Source organism: Antrostomus carolinensis, unplaced genomic scaffold (genome assembly GCF_000700745.2).
Source record: "Antrostomus carolinensis isolate BGI_N321 unplaced genomic scaffold, ASM70074v2 scaffold11223, whole genome shotgun sequence".
In the NCBI taxonomy this organism is placed as follows: domain Eukaryota; kingdom Metazoa; phylum Chordata; class Aves; order Caprimulgiformes; family Caprimulgidae; genus Antrostomus; species Antrostomus carolinensis.
In genome coordinates this window covers 47,097-63,611 of record NW_010304490.1, presented here as the reverse complement: position 1 = coordinate 63,611, position 16,515 = coordinate 47,097, and the positions used below count along the sequence as shown (strand labels likewise).

Genomic DNA, 16,515 nt, shown 5'->3' with positions numbered 1-16,515 from the left:
CTTTTTTTTTGTAATCTGTGTGTTTCATAATAGATGTACTTTCTATAGGCATATGCTTTATTTATCTGGCAAGCTTTCTGATGATTGCTCAAAATATCCTTTAAGGTATCCAGCTTCGTGTTAAGAATGAAAGGGGAAATTCAGAAGCAGGCAAAACCTTCAGCGAAGTTAGCTATTGCAAATATGTTAGAGAAAAAAGAAAGTGAGGTTATATATAAAACTAGTTATGTTTTCAATTAAATTTGATAGCCTAACAAATTTTGCTTTTTGTGTTAAGCATTAGATACTCATATATCTATCTTAAGATAAATACAGGCTTTTAACGTCTATCAGCCTTGCCATTATTGGATCTACGTATACATGGAATATATACAAAACATTTTAAAAACACCAAGATTTAATATCCGCTTACATTTGCATACTTAATTTGTATGTATGGCTATTGTTTTTCTAAAAGCATTCATGAAGTATTTATAGGAGCACATACCATCCACAATTGTTTCAGAAAATTAGATGGAGAATTTACGTGTGGATATATGTATCCACATTGCCTGGAAAATCTTGGTCCTAGTCTTTTAAGACACTGTACCTACAAATCCTCTGATCCATATTTGATAAACATCATCTGAATGAGAAGAGGGAGAGGGGTATGCAGCTCTTAAATATGCTTGAGCATCAGAAACTAATGAGTGGGACAAAAAGGGAGTGGTTGATATTAAAGAGGGAGGGTTAGGGGCGGGGAATAGTTATTACCTGAAACTTAGACTCTTAGGAAAAAACTGGTTGAGCAACCAGCCTTAATAGCTTCAATAAACTATTTTCAGTAAAGACAAGCTGGTAAAAGCAGCTGTTAAAATGCTGACAATAAGTCAAGTTCTTATAGCTTTGGCTGTATTTCTTCTAATTATGCAGTTTTTAAAGTTGCAACGAGTTCGGAGACAGCTTCCTCCTGGACCAATCCCTTTCCCAATTTTTGGGACCTTGATACAGATGAACTTTCAGTTTAATCGTGATCTCCTCATGAAGGTATTTATTTTCAGATACTCCTAATTATTTAGAAGTCTCTGTAATTTCCCGTAATTCCCATGTAATTTCTCATGTTGTTTGCTATGTGAAAACATCCTCTCCCAAAACTACATTGGTAACATACTGTAATTGTTAATTAGCCACTGTGATATTGCACTCGCTTTTGTTTGGAACTGCTAGTTTGGTTGGCAAAATAAAAAAAAAGTTATTGCAGCCTAAAGTAGTTTGCCAAGCTAAGAAAACTGGTATTGGAAGTTCTGAATGTGTGAAATTCATTCTGATGCTTAAACTCATCACCTTTTAACACTGAATTTGACAAATTCAGGTGAAACTTGATATCCTTCAATCACTCCTTAACGCTGAACTTGACAAATGAAAATTGATATAGTTTAGGATTAAATACCTTTAGGGATACTATATCAGATTTGCAGTTAGGGAAAAGAAATATTATTTTTAAAAAATTACGAGCACAGCATGGATTTTTAGCTTTCTGAGCACTGGCACTCTCTAGCTTGAGCAGTAAGCAGGTACTTAAGATGCACTCAGTGTGTACATGCTTCTTGTGTTTTCAGGATTTAAAAACCCCACGAACCTTTTGTTAATTGTTTTTTGAGGAGTACTTCTGTGCACAAAGCCATCTCTGTTTCATTCTATTGGTTCTTGCAGTGCTTTCACGATTCTCAATAGACAGCTCCAGTGGCTTCTGTCACTACAATTTGGATGAGGAACACCAGTTATTCTGACCAAACAGCAGGTTCAGACACGAATGAGACAGAATGGTCTTACTCAAGTTCCAGTATGTAAATATACAAATGGACAGAGGAAATTAAGAAAGTAATTGGTCCAGTTTCTACAAGCTAGTTACTCCTCTGACATTTCTGTGTTCTCTTTGCCCTGCTTTATCAGTACAAATGATAGAAACCCTCTTGAAAGAAATTAATGTATAGAAAATATCCTTTATCACATGTATCATTGTGAATGTGAGCCTTGGCTTATATACAGTAATAAAAGCTACCCAGTGTTTCTTGGCGTAGATCTGTGGCTCTAAAAGGCTGGAATAATATTTTTTTCCAACAGTGAATGCTGGAAAAGACATCCATGCTTTCTCACAGATAATTGTAATCTTGTGGGAAAGATGGAGAACTTCATTCCAGCTTAGGGCTGGTCTTGTAATCAGTATTAAAACAGGTTCATCCTCTGTCTGCAGCGTGTGGGATTTAATCTGTGCTTTCCTGGCTTCTCTCCCATCTACAGTTGGCAAAAATTCATGGCAACATATTCACCTTATGGTTTGGATGGGCCCCAGTGGTCGTACTGAATGGATTTCAAGCAGTTAAGGATGGTATGACCACGCACCCTGAAGATGTTTCTGGGAGGCTAGTGTCTCCTTTCTTCAGAGCAATGGCCAAAGGAAAAGGTGAGACTTTCTTGCCATAAATATTGCACAGAAACATCGTCTTGACAAATCGCAGCTCTTTTGTAGCTTGTGACCACTTCCAAAGCTACCACAGTAGCAGGATTTGTCTATGAGGAATGACTGCCAGGTGAACTGCAAAGTAGGGAGAGGTGAAATAGCTTTTCGATAGTAGTAAGAGGAAAAGACCAGCAAAAGAAAAAAAAAAAATCATAATGACTTGTGTGAAATATTCACTGGAGCAGATTCAGAGGTGATGAGGTGTGGCAGTGGTAGGTTGTGCCAGACAAAAGTGGAGGAAGAGCAGAAAACAACACACTCCCTTCTCCTGGACTTGGTGCCTCCCACCATTATGTTTTTAATTGAAGAGTGAGCTTGATGGTGGGATCTTCTTCACATTCTCTTCCTTTTGTGAATGTTTTCTTATTCTCACAGTTGGCTCTGGAGTTTCAGTGTACTTCTGTTTCAACCTTTTTGTAGGTTTCATACTCCCCAATCATACCGGAAATTCCCAAACTCCTGATTTTCAAGAAGACATGCATTCTGAAACAACTTTTGTTTTATTTTAAAGTTTTGGTTTATTTTTTATTTTATTTTTGTTTTATTTTGTTTTGAACCTCGTTTTTTTTAAGGAAACCTAATTCCTTAAATATTTATAATTTGAATTTTTTTCAGTCTTTGGTGGTTCTTACACTACATTAGAGATGCTGTTAGTATACGAAGTTAATTTCTTCTGAAGATATTTGTCACAAAGCTCAAGTACTGAACTTTTCTGCCTTGTGGACAGGAGCTTTTCTGCCCGACTGTGGACAGTCAGAATGCTTTCCCATGGTCAGGTGAGCTCCAAGCATAAAAGAGAGTGGGAGACAAGCACTTCAGAGAACATCTAGAGAAGCAGCTGTCAAACTTTGAGATAAATGATGGTCTTGAACCAAGATTAATCCTGCAAGTCATCTTATTACCCAGTTGGATTTGCCCATTTTAGCCCTGCCCACGTGCTTACAAGCCACAGCTGCTCCTTTGTGTCTGTGTTCATAGGCAATGCAATAGTTTCATTACGTTCTGTGGTTTAGTAAATCTCTTAATGTATTCTTTATCTCTAATAAATATTATCATGATAAAGAACTCTTCCTTGAATGTATGCAGGGATTATGTTGGCAACTGGTCATACCTGGAAGCAGCAGAGAAGGTTTGCACTGAGGACTCTACGGAACCTTGGTCTAGGAAAAAGAGGTCTAGAGCATCGAGTTCAAGAAGAGGCCCAGTACCTGGTAGACTTCTTTGCAAGTATGAAAGGTATCTCTGCAATAAATACGGATTCATTTTTGTCATTAGTCTGATGTCTTTAGTGTTTGCATTTCTCTGTCCTGCTCTGAAATGAAGGGCAGCTTTTGTTCCACAACAGAATGTTCTGGGTCTTACAGTGCCTATATGGAATGGACTGAAAATGCAAAGACCTCAGTCCTGTGTCTTCAAACCCAGGGGAGACTACTGTTCAAAGTTATTAACAAAACTACTAAAATTGGGAAGCACAGCTTGAGTTTATATATTATTTATATCATAGAATGCTTAAAGTGGAAAGGGACCTCTGAAGATGCTCTAATCTAACCCCTTGTCAAAGAAGGGCCAATAGAAGCATGTTTCTCAGGGCTGAGTCCAGTTGGGTTTTAAATATCTGCAAGAATGGAGTCTTCACCAGCTCTCTGAGTAACCTGTTCCAGTGTTCAATCAGCCCTCCCATAAAAAGGTTTCTTATGTTTAGGCAAAATTTAATGCATTTCAGTTTTTGTCCATTGCCTCACTTGATACCGAGAAAGGTCTAGCTCCATGTTCTTTATTCCCCTTCATCAGGTTTTATACACATTTAAGATACTTCCCTGTATCTTAATACGGGGAAGCCTTCTCTTCTCTGGACTAAACAGTTCCAGTTCTCTTAGTCTCTCTTACATCAGATGTTCCAATCCCTTAATTGTCCTTGTGGCCCTTTCCTCAACTTTTTCCAGTATGTTCCTGTCTCTCTTGTACTGGGGAGCCCAGAACTGGACCCAGCACTCCAGAGGGGTCACACCAGTGCTGATGGGAGGGGAAGGATCACCTCCTTTGACCTGCTGGCAATGTCTTTCTTAATGCAACCCAGGATGATGTTGCCCACCTTTGACTCATGTATGATGCTGGTGCATAAAGATGCAGACCCATTATCAATGCTGATGAATTAAGTCTTGTAATGCCATTTGCATGCACTCTGTAAAGCAGTGACTAGAATCTTATCTTCATTACAACATTTCATCCTGATCAACCCAGTTAGGAGCATGTGAGCTGGATTTCCCAATACTGATCATTATGCAAAGGCATAGTAAATCAGGACATGCTGTGGCAAGCAATCTAGCCCAATTCCACAGCTTAGGAACTAGGAGAGACTGCGATGTGAACACGTGTGCAGGAAAGAAAAGCCCTGAACAATAAGTTGCTAATCAGAATTGTGCATTGGGTGTTAGACAGTTGCATCAGTACATACATAAATGCAGTTGTTTATAATAATTTATTCTGGAGTCACAAAATATGTTTTTTTGAGATTAGTTTTTCAAGTAATAGCTTTAAAATTAGTTAGTATTTTGTTGACACAATTAGTTGAAAAGAATTTACAACATTTTATCTTACTGGAGATTTTACATCTCTAGCAAGTTCAGACAAAATATAGTAGCCTTACATGTATTTATGTTCTTACTGAGTAAGGCTGCCTCTCTTCTTACAGTTCTCCCCTCACATTTCCTTTGACCGCAGTGTTTTCAGTCATGCCCGTGCTTGAGACCTATTTTGAATTTACCAGACAGAAAACTTGCATATATGTGTGTGTGTGTGTGTGTGTGTGTGTATACATATATATTTTTTTTCCTTTTTCTTTTTTTTTTACCTCTAAATCTGCTCTATCACATTATGGAATATTTTACACCTTTGGCATTTCTTTAGGGTGCCACACATTCCCAGGATTATGGGATTGCACTACAGTTGTGAAGAATCAGTTTGATACTACATTTTTGTAAGAGGATTGCTGCTTCTCTGTGAGATGCAATGCTCCCTTGAAAGTTCTTTGGGTCACCTATAATATTCCCTCTTTTACTAAAGCAGAATAGGAGACATTAACAGTGACATTTATTGTTATGGTTACAGGGAAACCCCTGGATCCTTCTTTCCCTCTCGTTCATTCTGTCTCAAATGTGATTTGTGCTGTTGTTTTTGGACATCGCTTCTCCAGAGAGGATGAAACCTTCCATGAACTGATTAGAGCCACAGAGCATCTCTTCAAATTTGGAGGAAGCTTTATTCATCACGTAAGTAAATGATCTGTTGTCGTTTTCTGTATAAGACAGAAAGTAAGAAACGCTTTCCAAGAAGCAGCTGTTAGGCAAAAGTTTTCGAATGGGTGAGTGATGTTGTGTGCAGCTTTCCTGGGCAGTGCGCTGTCTCAAAGTGTGACGGTAGTGCTCTACATGCCAGCCTTGTCCATTTGTGTTCATTGTCCTGTGTTTGAGTACTATGATAAGGCAGTTTGCTCCTAAATCTTTGCAGCAAGGCACAAGCTGGTGGACTGCTCCTAGGTCATGTTTACTTGATTTCTCAGCCCCCATGCACAACAGATTCCTGCCTTGGACATAAAGATTGTTAAATACTAAGTGTCAGGTCTAAAAGTGTGATTCATATGCCAAGTTTAGACACTGTTTTATATACAGTCAACAGAGAGAATGATTCAAATACCTAAGTGTTTGGCCTGTGGCTACTTATCTCCATTTCCTCTATTAGAAGTGGAGACTTGAAGACTTCCCAGAGAAATTCCACTCCTTCATGCTGAGTGAGGAGCAACTCTAGACGCAGGCAGCAGAAGACAGGAAATACCAGGCCAGCAAATATACCTGGCAATCAAAACAATCAGTGCTCTTCTGAGAGTCATGGACTTACCTAGAAGAAGCCATCTTTGCACAGAGATGTATTCCAAGTTGCCTGGGAATTCTGGTCCTGGTTCCACTTCTAAAGTTGTCTCATACATCTTATGCAGTAGCTTCTTAATGTAAAACACGTAAGAAATCCCTGTAATACAGAGATTTCCCCCCACATCCCGTAGAGTGTTCTTCTCACTGAGTTATGATCAGGTTCCCTTTTGCTTAGCCTGGCTTTGGTCTTGCAAGTTGTTTGTAGTGGAGGCAGACAAGACCTGCTTTGGGATAGAGAATATACCTCCTTTTCTTCTCTTCTTCTTATCCTAGCTTTGCTTTAGTTCAGTGAATAAGATGCTGTTCTGGGAAATAAGAACAAGGGTTCAAACCATTCTAGAGGGAGGGCTACAATCTTCCCACTTTCTGGCTGCAAAGGGTGCTCACTATTGTGTAAAAAGAGGACAGGGCTGCATCCACATCCCCATTTACTAACTGAATTTGTGCTGTCAGGGCGTGAATGGGACAACACTGTGAACTGGGCCCCCCTAGAAATGGAAGAGGAGTTTTGGCAGGACTGGTAGCCAGGAAGGTTGATAGGTTCAGTTCCTGTCTTGAACATTGACAGCTAAATTCCACTTGCAGTTACGGTGCCATAAGAGCTGGAAAGTGCATGCATTTGAGAGTGGGAATGCATATAAACTGGGCAACCATATGTGATTAGTCAGACCACAGTTGTAGGTAAGGCTTATAAACAGATTTTGAGAGAAAAAGAAATACCAGAGATGGAACTAAACAAAAAAGATATGAAGTTCTATGTGAATTTACCAAGGGCTGGGCTACTAGCTTTCTGTGCTAAGGCAATAATTAATTCATAATTAATTATTATAGACAATAATAATTGATTTATATTAATATGTCTGACAATAAAAACTGATTTTCAAAAAAGACAGAATTATAGTCTATCTAATTCAGCCAGATTCCAGTGAACACCTAATCATGTGCTTTCTGTGGTATAGTTAGGAGAGTACAGGAAGAGCTCAGCAAAATGAAGGCTAAGAAGGGATAGAACTTCTATTGATAAACAAATCATGGGATTATGTTTTGAGCAGGAAAAGAGCCATTGAGAGAAAATATACTGCAGATACAAGAACAATGTATACAAATTACCCAGGCATAAATACAGGCTGAAAATCAGGATGAACTTTCTAGCTATCAGAGTAGGTAGAAAGCAGCTATTCTTAGGCCAGATTTTCCCAAACACTAAGAGAGAAGGATAAAATTAATCTGGTTGTGTCAGCTAACCCATTCTTCTTTACTAGAGAGAGCACTCAAAAATGTCAGGTAGCTGTTTCTCAGCTTTTCTGGGTTTCAGATGTTTAAAGGTTTTATTGAGGAGCATTGAGAGCTCAATTAGTAGAGAGTGCTTTGGGGGATTACCCAGGTTGTGTACCAGCTGCTGACAGCCAGCCCTTGTTTTAGGTTTTATCAACTGCTTTTCTACATCCTAGTGTGAACAGTTTGCAAGGGCTTTGCTTCTTCCTTCCTGGTATTCTCCACTGGAGGGCAGGAACTCACTTTTTAAATGTCTGAATACAGTTCGTCACAATTGAATACATGAATTGAATAATTGAATAAATGAACACAGTTCATTCTAATTATGATCATTCTAATTTGGCTTGTGGTTGAGCTGAAAGCCTGTAGAACTCTGAATCTTACCAACAACACAGCTAGAAATTATGTAGTGCACTGCTTCACAACTTGAAAACATAAGCATAATCTTTGTCAGAATATTTTACTAATGATGCAAAGACCACGTGCTAATGTTCCTTTTTAGTAGGTCTAAAATGCATTTTCTAGTGATAGAGACTTTGTGGTACCTCTTGTATGTCACTCCCACAGCTGTATGAAATCTTTCCCTGGCTGATGTGCCGTCTCCCTGGTCCTCATAAGAAGGCGTTGTCTTGCTATGATGTCCTGAGCTCTTTTACAAGGAGAGAGATTGGAATGCACACAGAGCGCGGGACACCAGACGAACTGCAGGATTTCATTGACTTTTACCTGGATCACATTGAAAAAGTAAGTATTTGTTCTGACTGATCACACATTCATGAGGAATAAAGTGAAATGGACCATTAAATCATCCAGTCTGAGACCTTCTATCACAATCTCTTACCTTTTATAGACATGCTAATGTGAATCCAGTAACCAGGGACTTGCTAAATCCTTTCTGACTGTTGGCATGCCACAGCACCTTGCAATCCTTTCATTAAAGGGAAGGTTAACACACTGCATTTTTTCTCATTGGCACAAGTTACAAAATGATTTAAGGTCTCTGGGAAAAAATACTGAATTTCTAAGTGGACCACAAGACAATTGGACCACAAGACAATTGGACCACAAAGGTTTTCGGGAGACAGAGTGGGATGTTCTGGGTAGGATATTTGGCTGGTAAAGGTTTGTCAAGAGAGCTTGCTGCAAGAAAACAGTTGGATTTTGAGAGCATTTTGTGGGGAAATAATTTCGGAGTCAGTGGAGTTTCAGACAATGCTGGAGATGAGGAGAGTGCCAGGGTCAGTGAAGTTTCAAGCAGACAAAGGGAACTGGGACAAATAAAGGTGTTTTAGTAGAGGTAGGTGGGAATCCATAGGGTTTTGGAAGGCTGTAGGAGGCTTGTATAAGCTTTGAGGGAGGATGCATATCTCTCCCTTTTCCAGACTGTATCAGGATCACTTTTTCTTTGTCTGAATCTCTTGGGAACTGGATCTAATCCCTGGACTAGCAACTGCCCTTCCCCTCTGTGACTCCTTCTACCTCCACTTAATCACTCTTCCTTTCTCCTCTTTTCCACTGCAGTAGGTGATATTCCTCCTCCTGTTCTGCTTGCTTGGTGATAGGAAACAAAAGCAGAAAGGGGAGGAAGTGATGAGACTGGTGTTACTGGGGGTGACAAGGCAAGAGTGACTCAGAGAACCAAATGAGGTACCCAGAGTGAGGGGTACCTAGTCTCACAGCCCCTGGAGAAGTGGGGAGTGACTGCTGCTCCTGGGTGGCAGTGCTTCCCTGCAGGGACAGCTGGTGTCCCTTCCCCTGTGGTCACGCGATGGTTGCAGCATCAGAGGTCACTGTGACCTTGCCAGGCTGTAGGCACCTACCCTGCACCTCCTGGCACAGCCAAAATGAGTCTGCTGTCCTGGACTGCTGCGTGCCTTGTGTCCTCCCCGAGGTGGCTGTGCTGCTGTGCTCAATCATGCTAGAGAGACATGCATCCAGGGAAGAATGTCTGTTAGCTATTTCCATCAGTCAGCTCTTTAGTATTTTAGCATATCTTATGAATACTTGATAGTGCTTGATTTTATTATTGTTGTTGGAAACAAAGGCAACTATCTTGTGGAACTCCAAGTATATTGCAACAATGAAGTTGTTGTCGAAGCTGGTAATTCTATCAAAGAATCAGATCATATCTCCTTGCCAAGATCAGTTTTCTGTATCATAATAAATAGCATCAATCTCTATTTCTAGCTGATTATTCTTTAATTAATTCCCATATCAGATGCTGTATTTTTATGTCAAGGGTGGATGTCAGCCTACCTGGCTTCTTATTCCTTGGGTTTTCTTGTTTTAAATTTTTAGATACTGGCACAATATTAACAGGTCTGGTCTTCGAAAGCGTTGAACTGTTTCTAAAGCCTTTCACTGCTGTTCTAAGATTTATGAGACTTAAACATCAGTGGACTAAAAATTGTTTCAGTGAGCTCTTCTGGGACTCTGTTGGGTGGAAATAATCTGAATATGTTTATTAAAAAAATTTAACTGTCTGTAATAGAAACACGGAGGCAATATAAAAAGTTTAGATGATATTACAATGGGGAAAAATGTCTTTCCCACTTTCCAATTGCTCCACTGGTGAAAGAAAGGTTCAAGATTCCTGAGCATAACCTCCCTAAATTTAGACAATTATTTCCCCCCAACCATAACAATATTCTTTCATAATTTCAGCATACACACACACATCCTCACACTTCTAACTGAAAATGGTACAGCATGTGTACGTGAGTCATTGCAGCCTTGTAGTGGAGAAGCCACCTGAATACCACAGGTTAAGAACTTCTGACAGCCCAGTGTTCATTATCTGGTCACTGTATTGCTTAGCAGAAAAATTAAGTGATGTAATATGACTCAAGGCATGAAAAATGATATGCTGGTACACATCTTCAGAAGAACATTTACTTATGAAACATTCTAAATGTACCACTATTTGCACAATTAAACCAACAATCCTTTTCTGTGGAGAACATGTGATTTAACTTCATGATTAAGAATGGAGTAAAAATGGCTTGTCCATTTGTGAAATTTTAGCTTTTTGTATTGATAATCACCTTTGGTGTCTAATATTCTTTATCAGTCTCTCCATATTGTACTACAGGCAGAACACACTACAGCTTCAAACCAGTGATAAAATCACATTTAAAGCTATTCTGATTTTTCTAACTTTCATGTATAAACCTCTACTTTATCTTATCATTTTCAGTCCAAAGATGAACCCAGGTCTACATACGATGAAGAAAACATGGTTTATTCTATAAATGACCTTTTCTTGGGTGGATCAGAGACAAGCAGCACTACTTTGAACTGGGGCCTGCTCTATATGGTAGCAAATCCAGATGTCCAAGGTGAGTGGATAACTACATCACAAATATCTCTGATGCAATAGAACAGCCAAGGCATAAGATTTTTATGGATCAGAGGCTATTCCTAGATATTGGTATATGGTTAGTGGCACATGGACCTTTTTGTACTGGTGGATCTGTACTGGGCAGCATTGGTAGATCCAGAGAATCTGTATAAAGGCTCTTACAGCAGTCACAAGCATTAGGCAGTTCCCAGAAAGAGTTAACATGCGTATGTACAGGAGGTTGTGGTTGATTGAGATGGAGAGGTTGGGGTCTTTAGGGAAATGAAGATTGTGGTAGGGTAATCAATGGAGTAGGAGAACTGGAGTTGCTGTTAGGGAAGCCAGAGAGTTTACACACATAATCCTTGAAGGAACAGTGGCCACTGCTGTAGCCGTTGGTGAGGTGCTGATGGTACGTCAAGAAACTGAGTTGGGTTCTTAGTCATAAACACAACTGATGACTGACAATAATGAACCAGAAACTGATGTATGGTAGTAGAGATGTCACTCTTTAGAAACTTCCTTCAATTCTGCTGTGTATTGGCTTAGTATCAGTGACGATGGCTACAGGGAGTCCTGCCCTTCTTTGTGCTCTGTAGGTCAACAGAAGTAGTAAAGATAATCACCTAAAGGTCAGTTGGCAACTCTGACTTTATTTCTATCCATCAGTCCATCTAAGATCCCAAGGTATCAGGGTGTCTATTTAATCTGTGACTAAATTAACTCTGTGATGTATTTGAGCTTCTTGAAACAGAAATTATTCCAGTCAGAAGGGGAATTTGATGGCTTATCTGTTATGTCTATGTATCTTTAAGAAGTTTATTTTTAAATAGCTTTTAAATAAGCACCAATCACTGTCAAAGAGCACTAAATGAAAACCAATGGAAGAATGATCTCTTATGCTGCATAACAGAAATCTCATTGTTAGACAGCAGAATATGTGCAAATGAGAACAGGGTTTTAAATGGTGGAAAGAGATGAAGACAAGAAAAAATTGCTCAACTTGGAGCTGTCGCACAAGAAGGTCTACTTAATCTTGTATTATTGCATGTTTATTGCCATCTAATATAACATAGGTTATGAAAACACTGACTCACCTAAATAATGTTATTTATCTAAATATATATAATACCTTGCATATACTTGGGAAAGCAAGGTGTTTGCAAAATGATCCTGCCTGGGCTTCTTGAGTCATACGTTGCATCTAGACGCTCATAATGAACTGACACCAGTATATCTGTCCTCATTTAATTGATGGCTTCTTTTTGAACCTGTCATATTTTGCCTGTGTTGACACTCACTGCCAGTGTTACGCAGCACAGTTATGTACCATATGGAAAAATGTGGCCTTTTGCCTAGTCACTGGAGTGGGCTCTCCTTGTTCTCAGAACTACTGGAACAGAGGTGCATATGTATACTTACACAGTGAAAACTATTGGAGCCTGAAGTAGTCGTGCTTGATTTTGCAAGCTAGTTCTCCAGAGAAGGAAATTTACTTTAAAATCTTTCTATATATACATTTTAAATTCTGTAAGGTTCTTAAATATCTGTTGTCAGGGTCTACCTAACATAGTTTTGTGAAGGACTACTGGCAGTCACTGTGCGGGCTTCATGTGAATGAACATGAACTGATCAATGCCAAATGGGCTTCCCTGCATCTTAATGCTACTTCAAAGGGCTGGAAAAAGATAAGATCATTCTGTAAAAATCTAAGGCATTTGTATTACGTGTGTACTGTCTCTCTTGAAGTTTACAAAACAAATTTTATACTTTTGTTAATGCTCCCAACACTCCTGTGCAATAAGTACTTTAAATCACGCTCTTCTTGATCAAAAGGCAGGTGCCAAGAAGAAGATTCAGTTTTTTAAAAGATATTTGGACGTTGTTGTAGTTGGCATTGCTTCACTTCGCAGATGTCCTGCACAAGAACCATTTTCTTTTAATAGAAAGAATCAGGCTTCTAAGGCTCAGATTCACCTGGCTTAAATTCCAGAGAGCTGGGAGCTTAGTGGTTCTAACTGGCTGTAGGTGCCTGAGGCACCTTGCCGAAAGAAAACATAAAGATAAATCAGAGCTCTCTTGCATTGAAGTGTTAGTAAGGCAACTCTTGAAGAGTTTTAAATTTTTGAGCAACAAGTGTCTTTTCTTAATCTACAATCAAACAACTTCAGACTGTCCTGGTTTTTAGCTGAAACCCCTTATATTTAAGCTGTTGGAACACCCTGCAACTTTTAGTTTCTTTATAAAGATTACTTACATTTTACATTATTTTTGTTGCTGTCCTCATAGTTATAAATGGGAAATGTCTTTGAAAATGGAACTAGTGAAAATACTTGATATATTTTTCCTCCTGCAATAGTGAATATTTTTCCCCAGAGAAAGTGCAGAAGGAGCTGGATGCTGTTCTGGGTCCTTCCCAATTAATCTGCTATGAGGATCGGAGAAAACTGCCCTACACAAATGCTGTGGTTCATGAGGTTCAGCGCTTCAGCAATATTATCTCAGTTGGCATGCCCAGAGTGTGTGTGAGGAACACTACATTGCTCGGCTTTCCCGTCAAAAAGGTACAGACACAGTTTCTTAGTTGCTACAGACCTTTCCTGCATCAGTAGGGAAGGATGTGGATTAGAATATGTTTGTGCCAGGGTCTTCTCCTCAACAGCAGTGGGGTTGGATACCTCTGGGTCATAGCCTGAATGGGAAGGACAAGACACCATCTGCCAGGCTGAGTTGAGCGATGCAGCTCTTGGGAGAAGTTTATCAGGAGTGAAAGATGCCCCTGGATAATAGAGAGGATTTTAGCAAGTGTTTCTACAAACCAATGAAGACAAAACCTTAGCAATTGATACTGAAGGATACTGTGATGGATTTGGGCTGATAAGGCATTGGAAAGATTTCTGACTGATTTTTTGCCTGCAGAAAACCTAGAAAAGATCCAGGGAAGAGCATGAATATTTGCAAATAGCTTTTGTCAAAGAGACTAAACCACAGAAACTTCTAATGTTAGAAGTGGAAATGTGTTTAGTACAAACAAAGTTATTAGTTTCTATTCTCACAGCCACTACCACTGTCAGGCTTGGACTGACATTCTGAAACAAAAAGGCTTCAAGTTCCGCACAGTTCCTGCTGGGGAAATGAACCTGCCACCATAAAACACTGAACTCTGAAAGTGAACGAACACTGGTCTTGCCTGACAGGTTCTGACTGCTCGGAGAGGATCGACAGCCAGAACTGAGTTAGTGTTTTTCTCCTTTCAGGGCACCATCGTTCTTCCAAATATTGCTTCGTCTTTATACGACCCAGAGCAGTGGGAAACACCTCGACAATTCAACCCTGGTCACTTCTTGGATAAAGATGGAAACTTTGTGAGCCAAGAAGCCTTTTTACCATTCTCAATAGGTAAATGGACTGACAGCATAGATATTAATGGTTTGGATTGGGATTGTAGATGCCTGTTAAAAACCCATTGGTTGCTTATTTTAAACCTCTTTGTGGAAAACAGTGATAAAATCAACATGATTATTTTCAGTAACATTTCCCAATCCAACTATAAACATTTTTACTACTGAACAAATAATAACATGGAAAATCAAAATTTTCTGACAAATGTATACAACTAACCCTATTTTTGGAAGGAAATTCTCTGCTAGTGATTATGGTTACTGTTATGGGGCATATGTTTCAACACCAGAAGAGTTTGGAAAGTACTTGCAAGCAGCTGTGCTGATGCTTTAAGCATACAAAACTGGAGCACGACATCTCCCAGGAAGAGCAAGTCCTTATTCTTCATTTACATATTTGACCAAAAACCTTTAAATTTGTCAGTCAAATGAGGCTGAGGTTTTTGACATAATTTAAGCAAAACTCAGAGCAGAAAGGGTGCACAGTTTTCTGTAGCTGCAGATAGGATTCTTTAAAGGAAGTATTATGTGAAGTTTTGTGTCACTGGTTGCATTAAGTCCTAAAGAAATTCTAGATTCAGCAAAAATACCTTTGCTTTGTGTGAGGATGAGGACGACTGCTTTTGAGGGTAATTTACTCACTGTCCTTCCCCTCTTCCTTCTGCAGGGCACCGTGTGTGTTTGGGGGAGCATCTAGCGAGGACCGAGCTCTTTATTTTCTTTGCCAACCTGCTGCGGGCATTCACCTTTCAGCTCCCTGAGGGGGTGACGAAGATCAACACAGAGCCCATTTTTGGGGGTACACTGCAGCCCCACCCGTACAGGGTTTGTGCCATTCCACGCTAGGGTGGGCATGTGCAGCATGTCACAGACCATCTATGAAGCCATCTTATTTACTTTTGTGAATTAATATCTTGAGACCATATAACATTTTTTTAATCTTGGATATGACTTTCCACTCCAAAAGCCATTTTATCTACAGCAGGTCATTTTGTTCAGATCCTGTTACCTGCTCTTGAAGGTGATTTTTTTTTTTAAATTTTTTTTTGTTAAAAGCTCTTTTGATTTGGAACACACCATCATTCTCAGCCACAAAGGCATCATGCAGTTGCTGTCTGGCCTGACAGATTTAAATCTGGTACACTGGTGAGCAAATGACAAAACTGACTGTCAGACTGCAAAAATTAATTCATTATCTCTGAGTTATCCAGCTTTCAAAAACAATGGAGTTTGGAAAAATGTACCTGGAAAATTCTGCCTCTTCATGTTACTGTCATTGCTCATAACATTTCAGTCAACTTTTTGTTGATGGTCACTAATAAAAGATATGAAGGAAAAATCAGCAACTGGTTTTATTTATGGATTACTTACAGTTCACTGAGAATTTCTAGATTTGACCCAGCAGAATATGTAAAAGGCATTTTAAATCTGCCAGAGGATAATTGGTTTGAGTCCAGCAGAGAAAAAGTGCAGGCTGAAATTTGGTCACAGAGTGAAGATACAGAGAGATTATTTCTTTTAGAGCAGATACTTTTAATATTTTCAAATTCTGGCAAGTTAATTATTTGGAAAGTCCTTTCTAACAGAGCAACTGTTTGCTCCTGTGGGCTTGCTCCTGTCAAGATCAGCACTATTTATTTATATTGTCTGGAAAAGACTTGTAAAGCATAAGTGAACTTGTCCTTCATTAAGATTCCTATTTCTGTGAGAGAGGATAGGACAGCTGAACAGATTATCATCTGTTAAGATGGTTATTACTAGATGTCGGCCGCTGTGTGATTGAGATTAGTTTAGACAGTTTACCGTGAATCACAAATTTAGACTTGTCTCATTATTCCTAATTCAACAGCTGATGGAACACAGCATCAAAATAGTAAGCACTTGATATTTAGCTGTTATTAAATTAAATGGCAGAATAGCACTAGTGAAATATGGTAGATCACATCCTGACATTTTATTTGACAGAAAACTGTGTGCCCTGTTAAAAACTGATGTCAAAGTCTATGTGGATTTGCACGTGTGCAGAGATAGATAAGGCAAAGCAGAAAACACAGTGATTTGGGGATGTTGGGG

The 16,515-nt window shown here is 39.2% G+C and overlaps 1 protein-coding gene across 1 annotated transcript; it reads left to right on the top strand.

Moving 5' to 3' along the window:
* Nucleotides 1–843: 843 nt before the first annotated feature.
* LOC104522242 (cytochrome P450 2J6) lies at nt 844–15,288 on the top strand. Its single transcript, XM_010164477.2, has 9 exons — nt 844–1,026; nt 2,281–2,443; nt 3,587–3,736; nt 5,609–5,769; nt 8,269–8,445; nt 10,898–11,039; nt 13,418–13,605; nt 14,299–14,440; nt 15,110–15,288. Exons 1-9 carry the CDS (start codon nt 856–858, stop codon nt 15,286–15,288), a joined length of 1,473 nt encoding a protein of 490 aa, XP_010162779.1. The 5' UTR covers nt 844–855.
* Nucleotides 15,289–16,515: the final 1,227 nt, after the last annotated feature.

Excerpts from the sequence above, each read along its gene's own strand:
- LOC104522242 (XM_010164477.2), top strand. The coding sequence starts at position 856 with ATGCTGACAATAAGTCAAGTTCTTATAGCTTTGGCTGTATTTCTTCTA. Across the intron at positions 13,606-14,298 it reads TCGGCTTTCCCGTCAAAAAG|GGCACCATCGTTCTTCCAAA; the intron begins GTACAGACACAG and ends TTCTCCTTTCAG. Across the intron at positions 14,441-15,109 it reads CTTTTTACCATTCTCAATAG|GGCACCGTGTGTGTTTGGGG; the intron begins GTAAATGGACTG and ends TTCCTTCTGCAG.